This window comes from Cornus florida, unplaced genomic scaffold (assembly GCF_030987335.1).
Source record: "Cornus florida cultivar Cherokee Brave unplaced genomic scaffold, ASM3098733v1 CherokeeBrave_3.0.0_Hap2_Chr09, whole genome shotgun sequence".
NCBI classification, from domain to species: domain Eukaryota; kingdom Viridiplantae; phylum Streptophyta; class Magnoliopsida; order Cornales; family Cornaceae; genus Cornus; species Cornus florida.
Window position 1 is genome coordinate 91,821,179 of NW_026775579.1, and position 26,708 is coordinate 91,847,886.

The following is a 26,708-nucleotide window of genomic DNA, read 5'->3' on the forward strand; positions in this document are numbered from 1 at the left end:
TAATCCTATTCCATTCAGGATTCCATCATTTGAATGATAAAGAAAATAAGTTATCAATTAAAATAATAATCCTATTCTATTATGTACATATTGAAATTGTAAATTTTCTTAGTTTATATTACTCCTTTATGGTTTTGTAACCACTGCGAACAAGAGGGGGAGAGGGACGGAGCAAGGGCAAAGCAATAATGATCGAGAAGGCAAAGAAAAGAAATCGATCATGCAAAAAGACCACGGCGGACGTGATTGTATCCACTGCGAAGAGGAGAAAAGCCTTGCAAATTAGAAGAAGAGGCAGAGGAGGGGCCAAAGCAACAGCGACGACGGCGGAGAAAAGGTCTCAGTCATGCCTCATAAATCGTCTTCCTCGAGATGCTCTCATGGCTATACTTTCTACGCTGCGAGTCAAATCTCTCTTGCAATTGAGGTGCGTATGCAAGTCCTGGTACACTTTAATCTCCAACATCCACTTCGTTAAAACGCATCTCAATCGATCCATCACAAGTCCCAATATCCTAAGACAAAGACAACACATTTTGATTAGTAATAACCTAATACCCGATTGTCCCTACGCCTTCAGCCTCGAATCAGCCGCTGATAACGACGAGGGCGACATTGAGGCTTATGTTGTAGAGATCGATTATATCGTTGAGAAAGAGCAGAGTCCCTGCAGTATAATTGGTTCTTGCCATGGGTTGTTGTGCCTGAAGTTCGGGGCAAGAGCTTTTTATGTATGTAATCTCTCAACCAGAGAGTCCAAGCGAATACCTGACTTCAAATTCTCTTATTGGAAAAATTTTTATATATTGGGATTTGGCTATGATCACTCCGTCGATGATTACAAACTGGTGAAAGGAGATAAAAATAGCTTCCATGTATATTCACTAAGAACTGATTCGTGGAAAAAAGTTCAAGGCTTTCCTAACAATCACTGGCCTATCACTCATGGGATACTGCTGAATGGAGCCATCCACTGGCTCTATGTTGATAAAGATTCACTTCTGCCAACAAAGATTGTTGCTTTCTGTTTGGCGGACGAGAAATTTTTGGAGTTTCCCGTGCCTACTCTCGCTGTTGGTATCGTATTCAACTTTGGGTTGCTTGGGGGATGTCTTTGTATACTACCATTTTGTGGTAATGAATTTTGGCTTATGAAGGAATACGGAGTGACACAGTCCTGGACCAAAGTTGTGATTGAAATCCCATCTGTCAGAATCCATACATTAGCTTTGTTGAAGAATCATGAAGCCATATTAAAGATAGACTCCAAGAAGTTAGTTCTATACAACACAAGAGAGAGAACATACAGGGATCTGGTACTTCGGGATTTCCCAGATGTGAATAAGATCCTCAATGCGGAAGCTTATGTGGAGAGCCTTGTATCACCCTGTCAATAAATTAATTCCAGGATGGAGGATGACTGGAAAGGTATGCCAAATAGCTAAATTATGTCTTTTTCACTGTATGTTTGAATTCAATGAACCAAGAATCGTTCCCTCTGTGCTTGCATTAATATACTTGAGGTTTTCAACATGTTAGGAGGGTTTTGGTGTTTGATTGTTTTGTTTATATTTCTATATATAAATATAATATTTGTTAATGAAACCTTAGTGACTTGTTTGTCTACCTGTTGAATATTTGAGTTTTAATTGAGTATATAGAAATTTGCCATCGTTCTTCAATTGCATTTGGAGAAGTAACCTCAACAAAAAAGTATTGAATGATGCGAATGTCGTGCAAGCTTTTGGTTTTTGGAAAAGTTCAAAATTACTGAATGCTTGGATATTGTGGCGCAAATCAAAGCCAGATAATTTGCTAAAACTTCTCGAAACAGTTTTCCCATTGTCATCTTCTTCACAACTCACAATGAAAGTATAGGCTCAAAGTGGGGAGAAAGCAACATAGAGACATTTTGGTGATATATATATATATATATATATATATGTATATATATTTCGTAAATATTTTGGTAATATCAATTAAATATTGATTATTTATTTATATTATTATTATTTTTTACGCCCCCCATATGCAAAAGAGAACCAAGAGAAAGGAAACCAGAATTCACAAAGAAACTTCACCAGGGAATCATATTCCATGCTCATTGTAAATCTTTGTTTTTAGTGGATACTTCCACTCCACATGAATAAGATATTGTAAACTTGACATCCTCAGTTATACACTTGATGACTGTTGTTTCATCCTTGTAACAGTTAGCCTTATCCATTTTGTTTCTTTCTTCCAAGTGTGATAGACCATAGCAGCTAAGGCAACTTTGTGAATGACATTAGCCCACCGTTTCCCTCCCAGGTTGGAACCACTCCTGTGACGGCCCTGGTTTTAGGTCAGCGCATTCTGTGATCAACCGAACGTAGATCCGATAATGAATCTAGAATGCGGAAGTAAGAAATAAGACAACGATCTCCCAAGGCACAACACACCTCTAAGACACTTTAATGACCTTCCATGAGGTCGTGGAACTCAATGAGAACTGACGCGGAAGTAAAAGATCGGAAACATGACAAATAAGCCCCAGGGTCAAAATAGTCATTTCAAATATCAAGGTTAAAACTTAATTAAGCCAATGGAACCCTTAAATCGATTTTAATTAATTCATTTAATTAAAATTTTTAGATTTTCATACTCATCCAAATGCTCCAAAATTAAAGTATGTTAAAGAGCATGCCAAGACTTAATTTAATAGCCTATCACAAGTTAATTTCATGCAAGGTACGGTTATGGGAATTAATCTTTCACAAAAGAAAAATATTAAATAAAAGTTGCAATTCTTATTCAAATGACCCAAATTTAATATATGTCAACAACCATACCAAGGCCAAATTTACTAGCATGCTATACTTTAATTCTAAGTTATACACATCCTTGAGAATTAAATTCTATACAAGGAAAATAATTAAATTAAATTCTAAGATTAATACAAAAAATGCATACAAGTGGTATAAGCTTATAAAATCATCAATACAACATAAATAAAAGCATAAGACATCCCCTACCTCAATTTGTGATGAAAATCTCAAAAGCCACCAAAATGAAACGGCTCCGAATTCGACAATATTTCGGGGTTTTGTTGGGGACAACGCCGTGAACATTAAACTCCAAAGAGGACCTACCAAAATCTTAACTTGACCTCAAACCCGAACTCAAAAATTGGCCAAAAAGGGGTTCTAATAAAGGGGAAAGATGCGCGTAGTCAGGACAAACACAAAATGCAAAGGCACTATGATTTTTTAACAAAGGGAAGAAGGTTTAATTGAGAGAAGAAGGGTGGCAGCCCCCCTCGGGCTGCCATGGCAGCTGCTGGTCGTGCATGAAGGGAGGAGAAGATGACTTTTAACTTTATAACCCCTTATTTATAGTAAAACCCTAAAAGTGCCCCGCCGGGTCCGGAAAAGTGGAATTTGAGCAGACACGCTCAAACGGCAAAATTTCGTGAACGAAAAAGAACCGAAATGAGAAAATATGAATAACGGAAGAAACGACGTAAAAAATCGAGTCCCGATATGCCCCAAACAAGTTCGGCGGCAACCGGGCCCAGAAACCCTGAAACTGGAGAAAAACGACCAGAAGGAAATTCTAAGAGCACACAACTCGACAAAATGTGAAAATGAATCCCGTACGAGGATGCAGGCTCAAAACGAGGCATTTTTTGCAACAACTTTCATTAATTGCACAATGGCCCCTCCAAAAAGTGAAAACTGCAATAATGACCCAGAATAAAAATATCTTCCAAAAATATTTTCTTAAAAACCCCTGAAATAAAATATCTTCAAAATATATTTGTGAAAAACACTCCAAGAAAAGAAAAAGATTTTGAAAAATTATGAAACCATACCCCTATGGACATCGGGAGCAACCAGAGTACTTTACTGCAAAAGTAAAGATACATATTTCGTGGAAACCACTTAGAATGAAGATACGTGAAGTCAAAAACCAACTCCGAGCATGGAAAGTGAGGTTTTGCCAAAAAGTGACAAACGAGGAAAAGACAATAGGGAAAAGGACGAAAAGTGAATAGTGTCCAAAAAGTGAAAATGTGGAAATGACTCGGTCCTTAAAGGAAGTTTTCAATCCAAGGGAAAGAGTTTCGGAAACCATTTCTGTGCACTCGAGACGACACTAAGTGTCGAGAAACAGAATTCAGAAAAGAAAATTAAACGAAAAAAATTTATCCGTAAAATTTGTGAAAAAGGAAAGGGAGGAAAATGACCGGGTCATTACAACATACCCTCCTTAAAGGAATTTCGTCCCCGAAATTAGGAACATCTGAGGAGAACAGAACTAAGACTGAATGCAAGGTCAAACCAAAGAACAGACCTTAAGGTGCTAAAGGGCAACTCCAAAAGCCTGAAGATCATCCGAAGGAAAACGAAAACCAAGAACTGAGAGACAATTCCCTGAACGAATCGGTATATTAACTCAATGTTAATAACCGAAAGAATCCCAAGACAACGACAAATCGGATCAAAACAGATGGTTAAGAATGACATGGCAGTACGAAAAATAACCAGAACCTGTCCACACTTACTTGTCAGTAAGGTAGCATGACAGTATAAGGTACTAGTTCATAACATGCCCCCAACAGATCAACTCAGAAAGAAACTTTTCGATACAAATGACATCAATGTCGAAAATGATCATTACCAAAAGCACTACGGAAACCAAGCATCTGCGAGAGTTAGGGTAGTTAATCCCAAAACTCAAACAACAATGTCATTGGTGCCGTTACACTTAAGGCCTTAAATCCCTAACGCTGGAGTAACAGCGACCCCCACATCTGAAAATGCTATAACAACAACACCAGTCACGAATCCACAGCCTGACAAGTCTATGCCCTCAAGCCAATGGATTGGACCCACAAAACCAAAAACCTATGCACCGATCTGAAGTAGACCTACATACAGAAGACAAAACGTAGGGTTAAAATCCCTATAGTGGACAATTAAAACCTCAAAATGCAAGTCTACAACGTAGCTCACACATCTCTATCCCAACAACCAAGGTTACAAAACCCAACATAAGTGCAGGAAAGATGAAATAGTATAAACCAAATACTCACATAGTGCATACTCGCAAAAATTAAATGACATAAATCAAATAATATTATAGTACTGAACACACAGTACACATAAGGTAAACCAAATAAACCACCTATCACATAGGGGTCAAACAAATAGCGACGCGCTATACCCTACCAACGGCATAAACATGGTAAGCAAATATTGTATAAGCAACGTATCATATACATTCTCATATAACTACCACATAGTCATAAATCCTAAACATATTTCTAAGGCATGCCCGAAAACAATGGGGCTCATAAATATGTTAAAGTGATCATACAAATGGCAAGTTCGTAAAATCAAAAGAAATGAATGGAATGCCTCTCAAAAGGAACAACGTCTCAGAAAAGGTAACACTTCCAATCTCTCACTACGAGGAAAGGAATCATTCCCCCTAATAACCACTAAGGTCTCCTAAATATAAAGTCAACACGTTTTTCCTAAGACCAGCTCATTCCCTGATGGAATCCCAACACTACACGAAACAAGGCAACAACGAAATGGACAGCCTCAAGGCTAACCGTTACAAGACATCAACGAGAAAACCCCCAAACCAAGATGCCAACGAGCTCGATAGGAACTCTATAGCATTCTACCAGAACCCTAATACAACGCCCCCCAAGTCTCTAATGACAAGGAAGAGTAATTAATTGCACCAACACAATTAATTACACGAAACCACTCACATCCCAATCGTAGCCCGTAAGAGCTAACCAAGGCAATACAAGAAGGATCCTAGGTCAACACACCCATCCAAATCCCGAAACCATAGCCCTAAGAAGACAAGACACAAGAATCTCGCCCTGAGGCTCACAAGGCAACTTCCCAACTCCCTAAGGAAGGATTCGAGTCAGTCCTGACTCATCGTCCTATGACGCTAGAAACAAAGACCTCAATGACATCATGATGTCAAGACCACTATGAAGTCCTAAGAGATGACACCGACACCTCCAACGCCACTATGACCACATCAGAAAAAGACGAAAGAAAATGAGACGAAACAGTGTCTTCGTGGCCTACGTCTCATCTCGCTAGACAAATACTACAACCTTACGCTCACCTGAGCCCTAACAAGAATACTCTCCGCGAGTCAAGACTGTGACGCTATATGCGTGGAAAGGAAACGAGATCAATAATAACACGAGTTATTATGATCGAATGTAACTCACACTATGAATGTACCAAACACAAAGCAAGACAGGGTATGCAACATACGGTCATGCTAAAGCAATCAAAGAAAGCTGGTTAAACAATTAAGTACTTAAGTAAATAAGCGTACATGTCAAACAAGGATGCTCTTAAACACATAAGCATATAAGTATAGAGACATGTCATAATACCAAACGTGTTATCAAAAAACACATAAACATGTTATAATACCGAAACATGTTAACAAACAGCATATACATACGTATAACATAGCAACAAAAACGTGATATGCACCCAAAATCCGTTGTCCAAAGTATTCAAACCTAGGAGCTCTGTTACCACTTGTGACGGCCCTGGTTTTTAGGCAGCGCGTCCTATGATGAACCGAACGTAGATCCGATAACGAATCCAGAATGCGGAAGCAAGAAACAAGACAATGGTCTCCCAAGGCACAACACACCTCTAAGACACTTTGATGACCTTCCATGAGGTCGTGGAACTCAATGAGAACTGATGCGGAAGTAAAAAATTGGAAACATGACAAATAAGCCTTGGGGCAAAATAGTCATTTCAAATATCAAGGTTAAAACTCAATTGAGTCAATGGAACCCTTAAATCGATTTTAATTAATTCATTTAATTAAAATCTTTAGATTTTCATACTCATCCAAGTGCTCCAAAATTAAAGTATGTTAAAGAGGATGCCAAGACTTAATTTAATAGCCTATCACAAGTTAATTTATGCAAGGTACGGCCATGAGAATTAATTTTTCACAAAAGAAAAATGTTAATTAAAAGTTGCAATTCTTATTCAACTGACCCAAATTTAATATATGTCAACAACCATACTAAGGCCAAATTTAATAGCATGCTATTCTTTAATTTTAAGTTATACGCATCCTTGAGAATTAAATCCTATACAAGGAAAATAATTAAATTAAATTGTAGGATTAATACAAAACATGCATACAAGTGGTATAAGTTTATAAAATCATCAATACAACATAAATAAAAGCCTAAGACATCCCTTACCTCAATTTGAGATGAAAATCTCAAAAGTCACCAAAATGAAACGACTTCGTATCCGACAATACTTCGGGGTTTTGTCGGGGATAACGCCGTGAACGTTAAACTCCAAAGAGGACCTACAAAAATCTTAACTTGACCTCAAACCCGAACTCAAAAGTTGGCCAAAAAGGGATTCTAATAAGGGGGAAAGATACGCGTAGTCAAGACAAACACAAAACGCAAAGGCACTATGACTTTTTAACAAAGGGAAGAAGCTTTAATTGAGAGAAGAAGGGTGGCAGCTGCTGGTCGTGCATGAAGAGAGGAGAAGATGACTTTTTAATTTTATAACCCCCTATTTATAGTAAAACCCTAAAAGTGCCCCGAAAAGGCCTTGCCGGGTCCGGAAAAGTGGAATTTGAGCAGACGCGCTCAAACGGCAAAACTCCGTGAATGAAAAAGAACCGAAATGAGAAAATATGAACAAAGGAAGAAATGGCGTAAAAAATCGAGTCCCGAGCAGAGAGATATGCCCCGAACAAGTTCGGCGGCAACCGGGGCCAGAAACCCTGAAACTGGAGAAAAACGACCAGAAGGAAATTCTAAGAGCACACAACTCGAAAAAATGTGAAAATGAATCCCGTACGAGGATCCAGCCTCAAAACGAGACATTTTTTGCAATAACTTTCATTAATTGCACAATGGCCCCTCCAAAAAGTGAAAACTGCACTAATGACCCAGAATGAAAATATCTTTAAAAAATATTTTCTGAAAAACTCCTGAAATAAAATTTTTTCGAAAGATATTTATGAAAAACACTCCAAGAAAAGAAAAAGATTCTGAAAAACTATGCATCCATTCCCCTATGGACACCGAGAGCAATTAGAGTACTTTACTGCAAAAGTAAGATACGTATTTCATGGAAACCACTTAGAATGAAGATACGTGAAGTCAAAAACCAACTCCGAGCATGGAGAGTGAGGTTGTGCCAAAAAGTGACAAACGGGGAAAAGACAAAATAGGGAAAAGGACAAAAAGCGAATAGTGTCCAAAAAGTGAAAATGTAGAAATGACTCGATACTTAAAGGAAGTTGTCAATCCAAGGGAAAGAGTCTCGGAAACCATTTATGTGCATTCAAGACGACACTAAGCGTCGAGAAACAGAACTCGGAAAAGAAAATTAAACGAAAAAAATTTATCCGTAAAATTTGAGAAAAAGGAAAGGGAGGAAAATGACCGGGTCATTACAACTCCACTCCAAATGTGGGACACAGAATCTTTAATGCTTTTCATATTCACAGAATCAACTCCTGACCAATCCCATTTCCCATTTCCCATATCCCAATTTTCAGAATGTCAGCCACTTTTGCTTCTTTGTCCAAAGTTCCAAACCTGATTCATGTATAATTCTATACCCTTTAGCCAATGCAATAGGTCAACAAGGCAGCCTGTAATCCAGCTAGATAGAAGTATCTCTCCCATTTCCAATCACATGCTTAAATTTCACCCTTAAAGTGTCTCTCAGTAACAACAATTGTATCGAACACTAAGATGCTGTGGTAGGAACCTTAACCTGCCAGAAACTTTTACCTTTTAAAAGGTTAGCTTTGATCCAATCTGTCCAAAGGTTCTCGGATTGATTAGGACTAAGGATGTGCCGTGCATGTTTAGAGAATTCAGCTCTGTTCCAAGTAATAATATCCTTAATGCCCAAACCTTCCTCGTTCTTTGGGACACAAACATCAGACCAAGGAACTTTGCTTCCTCCTTTAGTCAAGGATTGCCCCTTCCATAGAGATCTCTTCAAGGTTTGCTGTATGACATCAAGAACTTTTTTTGTCGGGCAAAATCAGAATGCTTGACCAATACACCTGAACAGAGAATATGACTGCCTTTATGAGCTATAATCTTCCTGCATAAGACATGAAGTTTGTGTTCCAACTCTGAACTTTTATATGCTCAATAGAGGTCTGTAGTCCCCTAAAGCTTTGTATTATGCTCAAATAGAATTGATAGCTTCCTTGTCTTGATCTGTAACTCTAGAGAAATAGCTCCTGCGCTTAGACATGTTGGATTTAGACCTGATAAGGAGGAAAATTTATAGAGGATCTCTTTGGTAGCTTTCATAGATTCTATGGAACCATAAAAAAATATAAATAGATCGTAGTGAAGCGTATATGTGTCAAATTAGTTCAACACCTTTCCAATGATATCTGAAGCTTCCTTTCTCAATAACTTTCCTCATGAATTCCATTTCGCACCTCATTGCCCAAACTAACATGTATAGGGATAGTGCATCCCCTTGTCTAATGCCTCTTCCACTGTTAAAAAACCCACAAAGCTCACCACTAAAAGCTACTAAAAAGGTAAGGGATGGAATACACATTTGAACATAATCAATAAAAATGGAGGAAAACTTCATAGACTTCATAACTGAAATGATGAAGCCCCAGTTAACGGTATCATAGACTTTCAAGCACATTTAGCTGGTTTAAGAGCTTTATGATCTCTTAATAGTTCTTATAACAGCATGATATTGTCTGTGATCCTTGTCCTTGATAAATATTGTTTTATTAGGAGCAAGGAGTTGGTTAAAAAGGGGTTTCAGTCTTATGACTGAGATCTTACTCATGCAATTAACATAATATGAGAATGATAAATATGATCAATTATAGAGAAATAGATGATTCACTTAAAAATATGGGTGATAATAAAATGGCGGGACTTGGCAACGTACGAATAGAAGCTAGGAGAACTCTCTGAAATGTAGGAATTTTTTTTTTTTTTGATAAGTAAAAGTAACATTAAAAAAAGTGTTCAAAAGGAAACGCGCCCCAATTACAAAAGTGGAACCGGTACTAAGCCCCAAAGAATCTAAGAAAGTAATTAAATCATCAGAAGAACAAAAGCTCCTCTTCACATAATTGAAAAGAGAACGAAGAATGTAAAGTTTGACCATTGCCCTAGGCGACTCTTTCCCTTCGAACATTCTCTTATTTCTCTCCTTCCAAATGCACCACCATACACAATGTGGTACAATTCTCCATAAATCGCGAACATCTCTTCTCACTCGACATCCTCTCCAAACATGAATTAATTCTTTAGTAGATCGTGGCATAGCCCAACACATGCCAAACAACCCAACAATAAGATTCCAACAGTCGTTCGCCACAGGGCAATGCAAAAGGAGGTGATCAACGGACTCCTCATCATCCTTGCATAGACAACACCGATTAACAATACAATTGCCCCTTTTTCTCAAGTTATCAATTGTCAGAATCTTTCCCCACACAGCGGTCCAGACAAAGAAAGCCACCCTAGTTGGAGCCATAAACCGCCAAATAGTTTTCCACGGGAAGTCTCAATTAACAAAATTAGACAAACATAAGAACAAGGATCTAACTTTGAAACGACCGTGGGAAGAAGGAACCCAAATCAAAACGTTATTATCTCTGCCAACGCCCTCCTGCCGATACAGAAGATCAAGAAAAACACATACCTCGTCCATCTCCCAATCTTGAAAAGAGCGCAAAAAATGCACATCCCACGTAAACCCGCTGCTATCAAGCCGATAACAGTCAACTACGTAGGCGTGTTTATTAACAACAATACTGAATAATTTAGGAAATGTACGAGAGAGTGGCTGATCCCCACACCAAAGATCTTCCCAAAACTGAATGCGACAACCATCACGGAGTTTGAATCTGATATGAGCAGAACAAGCATCCCACCCCTTCTGAATAGCCTTCCATGTCCCTACTCCTCCCACAAGGGTAACCGGACGTGTAGACCAACCTCCAGCCTCTTCCCCAAACCGACAAGAAACTAACCTGCGCCATGGACGATGTCTTTCCCTCCCATATCTCCATAACCATTTACCCAGGAGAGCTTGATTGAAAGGAACTAAACGTCTTATTCCAAGTCCACCCAATTTCACAGGCTTACAAACTTCCTCCCATCTGACAAGGTGGTACTTGAACTCATCGTCCTTTCCTGCCTATAGGAAATCCCTTTGAATTTTTTCAATCGTATCTGCAACGGAACAAGGGATTTGGAACATAGAAAGAAAATAAGTGGGAAGGCTCGATAACGTATTCTTGATAAGAGTAACTTTACCCCCCTTTGACAAGTATTGCTTCTTCCATCCTGCCAATCTCTTCGCATACCTGTAAATCACGGAATCCCAACTCCCCACTAACCTTGAAGAAACCCCTAGGGGCAAGCCCAAATAAGGAATAGGGAATGAGCTCACCTTGCATCCAAGGACTGCAGCTAAAGAGGAAATATCCTGAACATTCCCTACTGGGACAAGCACACTTGTAGCCACATTGACCTTTAGCTCGGAAACTACCTGAAAACAAGTCAATATACACCTCAAGTATCGAAGTTGAGACACATCAGCATAACAGAAAGCCAGGGTATCATCTGCAAAGAGTAAATGAGAAATCTCTATCTGATGGACTAAATCTCTACCCACCCTCAATCCCTTTATAAAACCAAGGTCCTCTGCCCTGCGCATAAGTCTGTTTAACCCCTCCATAACAACACGAAAAAAGAAAGATGACAAAGGATCTCCCTGTCTTATACCCCGAGGGCAACCAAAGAAATCAGCGGAAGAACCATTCACAAGAACTGAAAACTTGACAGACGAAAGACAGGTCTCAATCCACTTCCTCCATTTACTTCCAAACCCCATTCTTTGTAACAAATAGAGTAGGAAATTCCAATTCACATGATCATATGTAGGAATTGAATGACTTACAAATTTATTCAATAAATTTCTAAAAAAGGAACGATGCCTAATGAATGGAGAAAAAGTGCAATTGTCGTTTACCAACAAAAAGAGAAGCACAATTGTCCTTATAGACAAAAATAAAGGTGATATTCAAAATTATGGTAATTATCAAGAAACTAAATTAATGAGTCTTAAAGGGAAATGTGGGAAAGAGTTATAGAACAAAGATTAAGGAATGTTACCTCAGTGTCCGAAAATCAATTTAGTTTTATGCCAGGTAGATCTACTGTGAAGGCCATTTATTTACTTATATAATTGTAGAAGAATGTAGAAGTAATCAAACAGATCTAAGTGTGGTTTTTATAGACTTATAGAAGGCATATGATCGAGTTTAAAAGGATGTAATTTGGTGAACTTTACGTAGAAAACGAGTCCCTTTTCATCTTATTAATGTTATTAAGAATATGTATATGGATAGCAAAACTAGGGTTCACACTACATGTGGAGAAACTAAAGATTTCTCTGTTGAAGTGGGACTACACCAAGGGTCAGTACTTAGCCTATACCGTTTTTCACCAGGCTTAGATGAAATAACGAAAGATATCAAAAGGATATCCCATGATGTATGTTGTTTGCAGATGACATAGTGTTGTTGGATACTTTTGAGTGCTTGGGAACAAAATTAGAAACTTGGTGAAATGCATTAGAAGCAAAAGGTTTAAAAAATAGTAAACTAAAACAGAATATATGGAACTTAAATTTAATAAAGGCTTTGGAAAGTATATAACAATAGCAAGTCTAAGACCACAAGTTTACTCAAAATCATTATTTTCAATTCTCGGATTAGAAATTCAAAAAAAAAAAAATGGTTTTGTTGGACAAATATGCTTGATGTTTCTCATGTAAAGATGGCTGCGTATTTGTCTGATTAACCATAATATAGTCAATTTTTAATTGAGGGCTTGCTGCATTGTACCTAGAGTTTAAACTTCGCTTATCATATTTTTGGAGTTTCTGCTCCAGATTCACCATGTTCAAAATCAACACAACTCTGTGAAATTTACCATTGGGCATATTCTACATGATTCCCGAGAACTGCTTATTTTAGTTCCTGGCCAAAGCAAACATTTTTGCGCCTCCTTGACATTTTTGGGCATATTCTACATGATTTTTAAGAACTACTTATTCTAGTTCCTGGCCAAAGCTAACATTTTTGCACCTCCTTAACATTTCTACTCTCCTAGTCACAACCCCACACCCCCCACCCCCACCCCCGGGCCCAAAAAATAATAATAAGATAGGACAATTCATAGCTCCTTCAATCTCGTTAAACTTGGTTGTTCCTTTTGAAAATAAATGACTAAAGCATGACAAGTATGTTTTGCTGGAATCATATGTGTAATGGGATTTATGATGCATCTATGACCTCCTTAACATTATTAATTTTTATGGTTTCCTACACAGTATATATGAGTTGGACACTTGGACCTCCTTAACTTTCTACTGTACTTGTGAAAATAAAAATCAGAGGACATTGATAAATTTTTTTGTTCCCCCTTATCAACCTGAATTATTGGTAGCATTCTGTTTAATTGCTTCTTTTTTCCCTGGAAATTTAGATTTTATTAAAAGAAACAGACTTAAAGCTACAAGGAGCATACCCTAGGAGAGAAGAAACAACTCAAAAAGGACAGCAACAAAAACAAAGAAAGGAATATAGCTGACAGCTAAAATAAAAATATGCAAATCTAAGTACGTGCCTCAATTAGAGCACCAAGAGCAAAGCTAAATTCTCTGGTTCATTGAGAAAGGGAGTTATACATAAATGAGATATTCTAACAAGTATATTCTAATTTTTCCAGAATTCTTGCACAACTCTTCGCAAAACCTTTATTGCTCCTGAAATGTATCTCCAGCCCAATACTCAGCTACCAATGCACTCCTCCATATACAGCTCCTCTATTACATCTTCGACTTAAGTAGAAATATTTTTATAATGATGGACTCTGATTGAAGGTGGTATTGGCATACTTTGTGAGAGAGTTGGTCCAGCTAAATCAGTTGAAAATAAAATATTTTTTTTGGAAAAGTATTTGTTGTTGTATTAATAATTTGTAATTGTATTTTTCGCTTTGCAAAGAGGACATATCAATTATAGCGGTTTTGTTTTTGATGATTTGTTGAATCCCCCTCCCCACACATAAGTCAAATAAATTATGAAATGTTTACTTTTATAAACAAATCAATAAACATAAATTTTTAATGAATTTTGGAGGTTTTTTATTGAATTTTTTTAGACCATTTAACACAAACATTGACTTACTTATAAATTCAAAGTCTTGTTCCTATTAAAAATGCATCGTAATAATATTTTTTACTAAATTAATGAGTAATAATATGTTTAAACATTAAATAATTTAAAATTCATATCATAAATAATACTCTCTCCGTCCCACAAAAAATGTCATGTTTGGGGAACTGTGACTCACAACTGAGTCACAGTTCCCCAAACATGACATTTTTTTTGGGACGGAGGGAGTATGTGATATAATAAAATAATACTCGTAATAATAATACAATTCAAAATTAGCATTTAGAATATAATTAATAAATTTATGTTTTTTTTCGCATTTTTGAACAAATACCATCACTAAAGAGTAAAGATACTATAAAGAAATATAATATATATATAACCTTCTTCAACTGATGGACCCGTTTCATCTGATGGACCTAGTTTTATGAATTCTGATTTTCCAAAGGACGGACGGCGTGAGGTGCGGCCTTTACAAGGTCGTCGGCTGAGAAATAAGAAAAAGCTTCTTCTCCCTGCAATCCGAAGGAGATGGTCTCGCAGGGAGAAACAGAAATGGGTGGTGAATAGCATGTCTGCTTCATCTTCGGGTAAGTCCACCTCTCAGCCGAGATGCTCTCTTCTTCATCCTTCCTCTTCCTCTTCCTCTTCTTCTCCTCCTTGTGGGGTGACAAAGCGGTGTACCGGATTGGGGAAGGAAGGGTTGTCCTCTTTTTCCAAAAGGTTGTCTCCGGTTTTTGAGGTAGCATCGGAGAAGCGTTTGGCTGAGCAGATTTGCAATGGGCAGGGTTGTTTGGTGGGATCCGTGGGGTCTCTTGATAAGAAACGGGAGGGCGTCACTGTTTGTGTGGGACGGGATGTGCAAATATGTTTGGATGATGTTTCTGCTACTGCTTTGTTAAAGGACCTACGGGTTCACTTGGCATTGAAAGACTTTCAGGTTGAGCCAGGGGGCCTTCTTTCAGATGAGGAATTTGGGACTCCGATGGATGGTTGCGCTCCTTTCACCTCTGTTCCTGAGGATTGGGAGGGAGTTTCGTGTTCTTCTCTTGATGGGGAGCTGGGGTTGATTCAGTGGGAAGGAGCTGAGCAGGCTGTGGAGACGTGTGTTCCTTTGGCTGTCATTCGACCAGAAGAGGAGTGTTCGGAAGGTGTTGCTGATGTTGTTGGAAGGGGGGTTGTGGAGGAGGAGTGGTTTCGAGGAAAAGGGGTAGAGGTGGGCTCTCTTTTGGGAGTGTCTTTTGAAGGGCGAATGGAGGAGCCATTGAGTATGTTCCATGGTATCCTTAATTCACAGCTTTTTGAAAGAATGGGAGGCAGGGGTGGTGTTCAGGAAGGGGTAGCTGAGAGGGAGGTGCGGAGATCTGCAGATCTTGTTACTTATGAAAGGCGGAATAGGGGGTCCAGGGAGAGGGACAATGGGAGGAGGAGTGGGACGGATTTTGCTACTGTTTCCCTATGAAGCTACAAATCTTGTCATGGAATGTGCGGGGTCTAAATAACCCGATGAGGAGGAAAGTGGTGAAGTCGGTTATTCGTAAAGGGGGAGGTCATGTGGTGTGTTTGCAAGAAACCAAGATTGCTTTGATGACGGATTTGATTGTGCGAAACATTTGGGGCGGGAGATTTGTGAAGTGGTGTGCCTTGGATGCCAATGGCTCTGCGGGTGGTGTTCTTGTTTTGTGGGATAGCAGATGGGTGTCTTTGGTGGATTCTCGAATTGGGAACTTCTCTGTTTCATGTGTGTTCTCTATGGTGGAGGATGGTTTCCATTGGGTCTTTTCGGGTGTGTATGGGCTTACGGATGATCTGGCAAGGCCGATGTTGTGGGAGGAGCTGGGGGATTGTGGTGGGCATTGGTTGCTGCTGTGGTGCATAGGAGGAGATTTCAATGTTGTTCGCTCCCCTTTTGAGAGATCGACGGGGGGAAGGTGGACGTCTGACATGAAGTCCTTTTCGGCTTTCATTGATGATTCTGGGCTGGTTGACTTGCCTTTGGAGGGAGGGCCTTTTACTTGGTCTAGTGGACGCTCTCCTCCTACCTTCTCTCGGCTCGATAGATTCTTTGTGTCGGGAGAGTGGGAGGAGAAGTTTTCTAATGTTGTTCAGGCTACTTTGGCTCGCCCTATTTCTGATCATGTTCCGTTGATGTTGGATTGTGGTGGGTTGCGTAGAAGACCATCTCCATTCAGATTCGAGAATATGTGGCTTCGTGCTGAGGGTTTTCTGGATAGAGTTCGAGCTTGGTGGGATGGGTTTGGGGGGGTCGGTACCCCAAGCCATTTGCTCGCGGTTCATTTGTGTCTTCTTAAGGAAGACATCAAGATTTGGAACAAGGAGGTCTTCGGGAATCTTATCTGGAGAAAGAATCGGGTCTTTTCTGAGATTGCTGATATTGACCGAATGGAAGTCAGGGGGTCCTGACGGACTCCCTGAAGGTTAGGAGGGTGGAATGTCAGGCGGAATTTGCTGAGATTGCTGTTATGGAGGAGATTTCGTGGAGACAAAAGTCTCGTGGTTTGTGGCTTAAGGAAGGTGATAGGAACACGAAGTTTTTCCATCGCTTGGCCAACGCTCATTGTAGGGGCAACCATATTGGTAGGATTCGGGTGGAAGGTGAGTTATTGTGCAAGGAAGATGAGATTTGCAAGGGTATTGTTGACTTCTATGCGAAGCTTTTCACAGAGACTGTTGGGTGGAGACCTTTGCTTGAGGGGCTCCAGTTTGATTCTATCTCTAGTGAGGAGGGCTCTGGTTTGGAGGCGCTTTTTTTTGAAGAGGAAGTGCTGGTTGCTTTGAAGAGCTGTAACGGGGATAAAGCCTCGGGTCCGGATGGGTTTACTATGAGATTTCTTTTAGACTGCTGGGAGGTGGTCAAAGGGGAAGTAATGGGCACTTTTCATGCTTTCCACACTCTGGGCTCTTTTGAAAAGAGCTTGAATGCCACTTTCATCGCCCTCATTCCCAAAAAAGGGGGACTCTGGATGTTAAGGATTTTCACCTTATTAGTTTGGTGGGGTGCATTTATAAGTTGATTGCCAAAGTTCTTGCTAATAGATTGAGGAAGGTTTTGGTTGGAGTCATTTCTGACTCTCAGATGCCTTTGTGGGAGGTTGTTAGATTCTAGACTCAGTTCTTATTGCTAGTGAATGCGTTGATTCCAGATTGCACAGTGGGTTCCAGGCATTCTGTGTAAGTTGGACATCGAGAAGGCATACAACCATGTGAGTTGGAGCTTCCTTCTTTATTTGATGGAGAGGATGGGGTTTGGAATGCGATGGAGGAAATGGATTCATTTTTGTATTTCCAGTGCTCGTTTCTCTGTGCTTGTGAATGGAGTTCCGTCGGGTTTTTTCTCTAGCTCGAGGGGGTTGAGGCAGGGAGATCCGCTTTCCCCTTTTTTGTTCCTCTTTGTAATGGAAGCCCTCAGTAGGTTGATGAGGAGAGTTGTGGAGCTGGGTTTTCTGAGGGGTTTCCGGGTGAGCAGCGATGTTACTAGTCAGTTGGAGATCTCGCACCTGATGTTTGCAGATGATACTTTGGTTCTGTATGATGCAGATGTGTCCCAGCTCAGATATCTGAAATGTGTTTTGATTTGGTTCCAAGTTGTGTCCGGCCTTAAGGTGAATGTTGGAAAGAGTGTTTTGGTTCCAGTCAGTGACGTCCCTAACATCGGGATGCTTGCGAGCATTCTTGGTTGCCGTATAGGCTCTTTTCCCATTTCTTATCTAGGGTTGCCCTTGGGTGCTCCTTCGAGATGTGTGGGGGTTTGGGATCCAGTCGTGGATAGGTTTGAGAGGCGGTTGGTAGGGTGGAAGCAGCAGTATCTTTCCAAAGGGGGGCGAGTGACTTTGATCAAGAGTACCCTTTCTTGTCTTCCCACCTATTTTATCTCTCTTTTCCAGATTCCATCCTCGGTGGCGGAGAGGATTGAGCGTTTGCAGCACAATTTTTTGTGGGGAGGGAAAGGGGAGGAATTCAAGTTTCACCTGGTCCGTTGGAAGCAAGTTTGTAGGCCGATTCGGAATGGAGGGTTGGGGCTTAGAAGATTGGTGCTTTTCAATAAAGCTCTCCTTGGGAAATGGTTATGGAGGTTTGGGATGGAGAGGCATTGGCTTTGGAGGAAGGTCGTGGTGAGCAGATTTGGGGAGAGTAGAGGAGGGTGGTGCTCTCTTGAGGTGCGTGGTCCTAGGGGTGTGGGGGTTTAGAAGTTTATTCGACAGGTTTGGGTTGATTTTTCTAATCATGTTCGGTTTCGTCTTAGGGATGGTAGGCGGATTAGTTTTTGGGAGGATGTCTGGTGTGGGGACATCCCTCTTGCTCTTGCTTTCCCTCAACTATTCAGGATTGCTTCGGAAAGGCAAGCCAGGGTGATCAACTGTTATCATCTTGATAATGGGAGATTGGTTTGGGATATTCGATTCAAACGTCTGTTTCAGGACTGGGAAGTTGATGATGCCATTCGTCTTCTAGAGGTATTATATCGGTAGAGTGTTATGGTCGGAGATTCTGATATTTGGATTTGGGCTCCCAATGCTCAAGGTCGCTTTAATGTGCGGTCTTTCTTTAGGTGTCTCACTCAAGAGCCTGAAGGTCCTTTCCCATGGAGGGCAGTTTGGCGTTCTAAGCCTCCTCTTAAGGTGGCCTTCTTTGCTTGGACCTCTGTTTTGGGAAAGATTTTGACTCAGGATAATTTGAGAAGAAGGAATCAGGTGGTGGTTAATCGGTGTTATATGTGTCGTCGGGATGAAGAGTCAGTGGACCATCTTCTTTTGCATTGTCCTTTGGCCAAGGATTGTTGGGATTTGATGCTTGGCCTGTTTGGTTTTATGTGGGTCATGCCTGGCTCTTCGAGAGGTTTGATTGAGGCTTGGAAAGGCTAATCTGTGGGGGCTCACATTCGAGAGGCTTGGAGGGCTATGCCTCTTTGTATTTGGTGGTGCATTTGGCTTGAGAGAAACATGAGATATTTTGAGGGAAAAGAGTCTCCTATTTCTGTTCTGAAATTCTCCATTGTTTTCACTCTTTTTCGTTGGGTTTCGGGTAGAGATTATAGATCTATTGAGGACATTGTTTATTTTTTGGCCTCTTTGAAGGCTTAGTGGTTTTTGCTTTTTGATGTTCCTTTGTTCCTTTGGGATGCACTCCCCTTTTGAGTGTTTTTTTTATTCAATTCTTACTTATCAAAAAAATATATATATAACCTTCCAATATATTCTGTGTGTCTAGCTAGTAATCAAACTGTACCCCCAATTTGGCACCCATGTATTGCATTCTTCTACAAACCCACCCAACGGCTACTTTCCCTGCTCTCTCTTCTCACCACAGCTTCAAAACCCTAACACCCCCACTATTCAAACAATTCACCCCAAACCACTCAAACCCTAGTCCAACCCTCTCTCTGAGCCAAACCCTAAGACCCCAAATCAGATGTGTGGTGGACAGTGATGGTGGTACTGGAAACTGGGACAAATGGATACCCAGAAATATTATTGCAGCTGATAAAGTTCTGAGATTGATATCCGGTGCTACCTCCAGTCCCATTTGCCAGTTCATATCTTCCCCAACCACGTTCTTGCATTCAGTGCCCCAGAATCAAATTGGTAATTTCAATTCATTTGTATTTTGATTGTTTTATAGTTGAGACTTGATGAATTAGTTAACTTTGTAATTGCGGGGTTTTGAATATTTTCACTTTCTCTTATTTGGGTGGCTTTAGGGTTTAGGATTTGGTTAATGAGTTCTGAACTTCAGCTCTGTTTGGTTGATGTGAAAAAACAAGCATAAGTCCCGGAAAATAAGATTTAATGGGATGTTTAATGTTGTTAATGCTCTACCCAAGTAATGTAACATTATGCATCCTTGTAAGCCTATATCTGTTTTTGTTTATTTGATGAACTAATCAAGTTCAAGCTCCCAATTAAGAAATCAAGATGATAAAGGCGTATATCTGTTGTATTTATTTATTGCGGTTGAGGTCCTAAATGTAAAGGCCGAATCTTTGAGCTATAACTTGTATGTTAGGATGGAGTTCAGGTCCCAATATTATTATTAAAAAAAAGGTGGTGTTGTCATCTAGAGTTTAGTGATACAGTTCTATTATTACTCTGTATTAAATAGTGCAATAACTTGTTAAAAAGGTAAGGCTTTCTATAATGAGGCATTTTCTCATAATGTCCCCAACACCATACAGAAGAGATTAGCTGTTTAAGTAGAAGAGACATTTGAATTATTGAGATTGGCTATCTTGTTCTTGTTGATTTTGCACAAAATTTCTTGAGGGCCTAATTTTGGAAGAAGTCTCTCATTTTGCTAAGAAAAAACTATTTAGTTGTGTGTTTATGTTTTATTTTTCTCCTTTAACTATTGTTTTGTTCATTATCTTAGAAATTATTTTCCTAAAAACTAGTGGTCTTGATTATGCAGGCATGGCTCCTGGCTCTTGTTATTTTACCAGCAAGGTCACATATTATAATGTGCTTTGGATTAGTCATATATATATGGGTTCTCCCCAAACATGTGTGGATGGTAAGTATAGCTTTTCAACTTTTTGAGCTCGTAGAGTCAATTACAGAAGGATTTTTTTTTTTCCCTCGTGATTGAGAACATTTTTAGTAGATTTATTTGGTTTTGTTTTTGAGGACATTTTTTGTGACATGGAGTTGTGAGTTAATTAGCTTTATTTTCTGTGAGTTGTTTATGTTGCTAGAAGATGTTGTTATGGAGCGTTATTATGTTTTATCTTATTTTCTGTATTCTGAATAATGCATAATGTTTCTCAATTAAAGATCATCATGGGAACTCCATTGTTAATTCTCTCCAATATTCTTGTAGGATCAATTGGGAAGAGTAACACTGCTCTCAGGTATTTTATTTATAATGCTGGGGCTGGGTACAGATGGTGTACCTCCCCTTATCCAGCAAAGAACTTTGCCACCTTCAGTAATAGGATTGACAAATCTTCCGGCATCTTTGGGAGGTTATTCATATGTAATTATGAAGTTTGGACCACTACAGCTTACAAGGAAGGGCTTGTCTGTAGCAAGCACGTCTGCATGTTTAACTTTCATAGTAAGTTAGATTTCTTTGATTTACACATATAGAAGTCGAATCATTTATATATCCGTGAATCATTGGAAAGAACAAGCCCTTTTATAGAACGAAGCTTTGTTACGAAGTTGGAAAGAGAAGAAGAAGAAGAAGAAGAAGAAGTAGCAGCAAAAGAAATATTGGGCTTGTGAAAAAAAATTCCTTCTCTTATATCCCTTCTTATTGATGATTTGGCATTATTGTCCACACGCAAAGGCACCTTTGATTCAAATTTGTATTATCGATCAATAGTGGTAACTGTCAATTTTTAACGAAACTTTGAATAGGAAAAGCAGCACTGTAAATAGTTTGGCTTTTTATTGTATCAAGTTTCAATGCTTTACATATAGTAGGCGCCGGTTGTCTTGGCATGAGTTTCAATCTCTCATAATATAACTATGCACTGAATACATGAATGCAATCTCATGATTTTTATATTTTAATAGATTATTGAAATTATAAATCTATCAGTTCCATTCGATTCAAAAATTCTTTGAACTTCCAAAACCTTGTATTGATTTATTATTTCATGAATCCTATCTTGGAGGGAAATTGTTATAGCTGCCAAGTTTTGAAACTTTTGGACAAATATCCAAATAAAATCACTTCTAATGGCTGAACAAATTTTAAGGCTATGATAATTCTTTTTTATACTTTACCACCTTTGTGCAAAAACTGTTGTTAACAAATATTGTAGGCAGAGGGAGGATGATTTTAAGTTTCTTGGGGTTTCTGGAAAAGGTTTTAAATTCCATGGACAGGCTCTTCTATTTGAAAGAGGTAAGGTGATAACTGATAACCACAAAGAACTTAAATGCTCATGTAAAACTCTAAGAGAAAGTAGAGACAAAATCGAACTTTATTGTTTCTTGAAAACACAAGATAATTTCAATCATGACAATCATATACAAAATAAGTTTATTTATTAATTTTTTTCTTATTACCAAATAAAATATAAAAATGTGAACGTCATTGTTTCCTGAAATCTCTGAATGGTATAAATCATGAAAATCATCGACAATATATATATATATATATATATATATATTTTCTGGTTACAAAAAAATTGAGTTCTATTTATTTATTTATTTCCCACTAAGTAGAAAATATAAATTTGAAATGTTAGGTCGAAAAGAAAATAAAAGGGATTTATTCTTTTGAGTTGTTCTAACTCTTCTTCAGTGTTGCAAGTTTTCTTTCTTATTTATCATAATTTAGGAAGGAAGCAGTTGTTATTAAGCTTTCATGAATTTTGTCTGGTTGCTTGGATTGTATTATATTTCTGAGAAGTAGGTCTCTATTTTTCTGAAAGATCTTCCAAAGCGCAAGCCTCTGCATGACCACCACAACCCCAGAGCAACTTGCATAAGCTTTGCAATGGTTTGTGCTCCCCTTGAAAAAATTTGGTGTTCCAGTGGGTGAAGTTATCCTTACTCTCCTACTTTCTCCGAGGTTCATCAATCTGGTGGTTAATGAGGTAAGCTAAGATTTGGTTTTATGAATTTTTTTCATATATGTCAATGGATTGTCACTATAATTTTCAATGAAGTTTTATACGGTAAATTATCAATCAATGGTATTTAATTGTAAAAGCACTTACCAATACTTAGAATCTTGGAATTTCTGCAATACATGGCAGGTCCGTAATGTTGCACTGGGGATTATGTCTCGTAGGATAGATTGGCAACGGTTGACAATTAGGAGACAATCGATGGTACTATATAATTTGGCATACAAAATATATCTTTCTATATATTTATGTATCTTTATCAGCAATAAAATGGAGTTGACGGGTTTTGAAAGATAGTACTGTTTCTGTTAGATTGTGATATGCTATTATCCAGTACCTCCGCGAGTTACATGGCTCACATGTTGGTCCCTAAATGGTTATTTTGCATAGAGAATTGAATGGGTTGATTGTCATTCTGATTTAATGATGTTCGTCTCTTGTCTCTCAATATTAAAATCGCACCAAGTATTTGTTTGGTTGTGATGAAACCAATTAGTTAGACATAGTTGTCTTGATCATGGAGATATGCACTGAAATGAACCAAAAAATGTCCCAAAGCTCTTGGTTCCGTGTCCCGTACTACTGAACAGAACTCCCTTTTTATCACCTGAGAATTGAGTTTGTCCTAGTTTTGGTACTTTCTCTTCAGATTGCCTTTATTATGTTCAGTATATGCTTTCATTACAATGCGTATGGCTTGCTTGAATATTGTATTGACTCTAAAATATTTATTTCAGATTTTATTTTTTTGTGACTCTGCAGCTTTCTTTACATACATTCGCCGGGTGTTCAAAAATATATTTAGCCACGCAGAGCAGGTTTCTCAGGTTTGATATATTTTCTAGAAGTTGTTAATTCTTTTTTCATTTAGGCAATGTGTCCTTAACTTACTAAGTTTGTATTTTCATGTGGATGGGTAACTCGAAATTTGAACTTAAAGAAAAGACACCTTGTGTGTGTGTGTGTGGGGGGGGGGGGGGGGGGGGGGGGGGGGGGGGGTGGGGGTATTGGTGGTTTGATGAAAAGAGATGTGAAAGCCTTACCCCTCCCCCCTACCTGGTTGGTTAATAAGAAAAAAACTTTCTATCTAGGGGGAGGGAAATTGACCAGGAGAGATGTGAGAGCCCTACTTTTATAGGGCTACAAAATTTTCTGTTTCCCATAGATTTCAATTGTGGGAGGAAGGTCAATGTGAGTGCAAGGAAAGACATGCATGCTAATAAAAGTTCACTATATGTTCATTTTTCCTCATTCTTTTAGGAGATATCATCCTCCTTATTTCTGTTTCCTTCTTGTTAATAATATTCTTCTCATTCCTTATCCGTTAAAAAGATATATGATATTGTGGCTTTCGGTAATGAAATTTTTAAGTATCAGAAACAATGGGCAAGAGCTTTAGGCGGTGGAACTAGAATTTTGGTCAAATAAAGGAAGGTGAGAACTGTGGGAAAAGATTTTGAGTCGTGAAGGATAAGAAAGACCCAGTCACTCTGTAGGAATTTTCTTCTTAATCACAAGACAGCTCTGCGAGCTGTCTCTTGATATAATAACATTTATTTGAATAAGCTGATACTGGCCCCAAGTCAAGGAGTCAATGATGACTGTGTCCACCCTGTTTTATGACTTTTTATTGTCACTGAGGCTACCAAGACCTGAAATGGCCGAGTTGTCTTGGTCTCAGGATGGTTGACCATCTAAGTATACCTTATGCGATGTCCTTGATGAATTGAATTAGTTTGTCTGCCCTGTTTTGTAACTCTTTCTTGTCGCTGAGGCCAAAAATAGTTATATGACTCAGTTGAGTCGTTTTGGTCTGGTGCTGATAGACTCTAGAACTTTGCGTTGACCTAGCTTATGTGATTTCAATGATGATGCTTATATTTGGTAGTGCCAATCTCCATGCATAAAGTCCTCAATTGATATTAGTTTGAATAGTTATTCCCACCTTAAGTTCTAACTTTTAAATCTGATCAGTTCTGTGGCTTTACAGGCAATTATTTTTATAGGTTTTCGAGGTGACAGCAACACTCAGCAAGATTTACTTCCCACCAGACTCATGTATTGGGGTTGCAGATATTGTTTCCTTGTTGTGCCTTGGTGGTCTAATAGGTGCTGCTGCTTTGTCGGAGAACTTTATTGTCTGATGCTATCTTGATTCTTGGTACAGGAATTCTTTCATCTTGTATCATATCCTCTCCAGTAAGAGTTTTATGTTTCCCCTTTACTGAGCTTTGCTTCTCCCTTGATTTGATGTGGCTTGTTGAATCTATACCATTCAAATCTTTAAAAAATTATTGAGTACCAATTCCCCTTCATTGCGCCATCTTTTTAAAAGCATCTCAACGTATCTCCTGTGCAAATAAAGTATTTGTGAATATCCATACATGTTTATCTGAGCACTTCATGTTATATTGGGGAAAGTACATACAATTCTCACATCTGCTTGCTCTTCTTCTCACACACCTATGTGCATGAATATGAATGCAAGCATACCCAAAAGAAGGTACGGTCTTAAATTCATGCATTAATTCTTGGTATTATGGTGTGACTTGGTGGAAATATGAGATCTCACAAAATTTTGATCAACAATTTTTGTGCTGAACAAAGATGTATAAGATCCATATTTCTTATTATTTGAAGTATCCTAGAAAACTAGCTTCACACCCTAGGTTTCTTTGGCATTCATGCATTTAATATAGCCTGGTTGCTTGCTACCATGTTATTAGTTTCTAGTTATGGATTCAGCTCCTCTTTTAAATTGAATCCATTCGCTTCTTTCCACTGGTGAACTCAGCAGCCAAGATTTTGCTATGTCATCTAATAAGGAAAATACCCAAACCTTCCCAAATGCTGTTGTTTCATATGGTTAATAACTTAAGTATTTCTAACGGTAACAGGATGCTGTTAACCCGCAAAGTTTTAGGATCCCGTCAGGTCATTCATCTCTCTCCCCCTCTCGTTATCTGAATATAATGACCACGGGGATGGAGGTCATTGGATGGTTAAGATTTCTGGCTATGTAGAATTCCTCCACCATCTATTCCTTCTCTGATATCAAATAAGTCGCTGCTATTTTGCCCACATCATATCATTTTGATCGAATCACATGTCCATTACTGAGATGGGTCTTTAGAAGAAAGAAAACGAGAAGGAGATTGGCATCTCCAAGTAGAGAAGACTGATAGGCTGGAGGGGTCAATGAAATGGGTTTATCTAAATTTACGATCTCATTCAACATTGCCCTTGAGAGAGAACAAATGAAATCCCAAATTGTTGCAAGCAAAAGAACTGTCTGTTGTGAAGTCTTTCTAATGTATTTCTATTTGTGGGTATAATTAAATATTGATTTGTTGCTCGTAAAATGGATCTTTTTGTTCATCAGCAACGTGGTCGAGTCTTAAATTTTGATTCTGTTGACGGTATAGATTGCATCGCATTTTCCCTGTTGGTGTTGTAAATATAAAATGGAAGCATTTGGAGTGATCTTTGGTGTTGTTTCATTTGGAGTGGTCTTAGGTGTTGTTTCATTAGATGATGTGACAAAATCTTGTCTGTGCAATTCACCGATGGAAAACAGCTGATGGATTCAGTACCATAGAGGAAACGAATCCATCCAGCTACATGGCTTTCTGTGCTGGATATTTTTCACTGAATTTGGCTGACTGTGACCATGCAGAGAAACTTCTGTCATAATGAAGTCGGAACATAAAAAAAAAAATTAGATCTAACTTCTCCTGTTCAATTGGATGATGGAGTTCTGTGGAAGCAGTTCTTGGAAAGAACCCTAACATTCATTATATTTATGCATGTACCAAGGTCAGTGCAT

The 26,708-nt window shown here is 38.7% G+C and overlaps 2 protein-coding genes across 6 annotated transcripts; both read left to right on the forward strand.

The window, feature by feature from the left end:
* Window positions 1-110: 110 nt before the first annotated feature.
* Window positions 111-26,702, forward strand: LOC132275189 (F-box/kelch-repeat protein At3g06240-like). Of its 5 annotated transcripts, none has more exons than XM_059776607.1 (7): window positions 111-1,428; window positions 20,710-20,811; window positions 21,118-21,354; window positions 22,685-22,849; window positions 23,012-23,086; window positions 23,645-23,709; window positions 24,873-26,702. In XM_059776607.1, exon 1 carries the CDS (start codon window positions 189-191, stop codon window positions 1,395-1,397), a length of 1,209 nt encoding a protein of 402 aa, XP_059632590.1. In that variant the 5' UTR covers window positions 111-188; the 3' UTR covers window positions 1,398-1,428; window positions 20,710-20,811; window positions 21,118-21,354; window positions 22,685-22,849; window positions 23,012-23,086; window positions 23,645-23,709; window positions 24,873-26,702. The 5 variants fall into 5 exon arrangements, with proteins under 5 accessions (XP_059632590.1, XP_059632591.1, XP_059632589.1 ...); XM_059776608.1 differs by lacking the exon at window positions 23,012-23,086 and having other exon boundaries at window positions 24,873-25,043; window positions 26,559-26,702; XM_059776606.1 differs by lacking the exon at window positions 23,012-23,086.
* Window positions 16,767-19,166, forward strand: LOC132273143 (uncharacterized). The gene is made up of 4 exons (XM_059774167.1): window positions 16,767-17,168; window positions 17,448-18,448; window positions 18,548-18,769; window positions 18,854-19,166. The coding sequence occupies exons 1-4, from the start codon at window positions 16,767-16,769 to the stop codon at window positions 19,164-19,166; spliced, it is 1,938 nt and encodes a 645-aa protein (XP_059630150.1).
* Window positions 26,703-26,708: the final 6 nt, after the last annotated feature.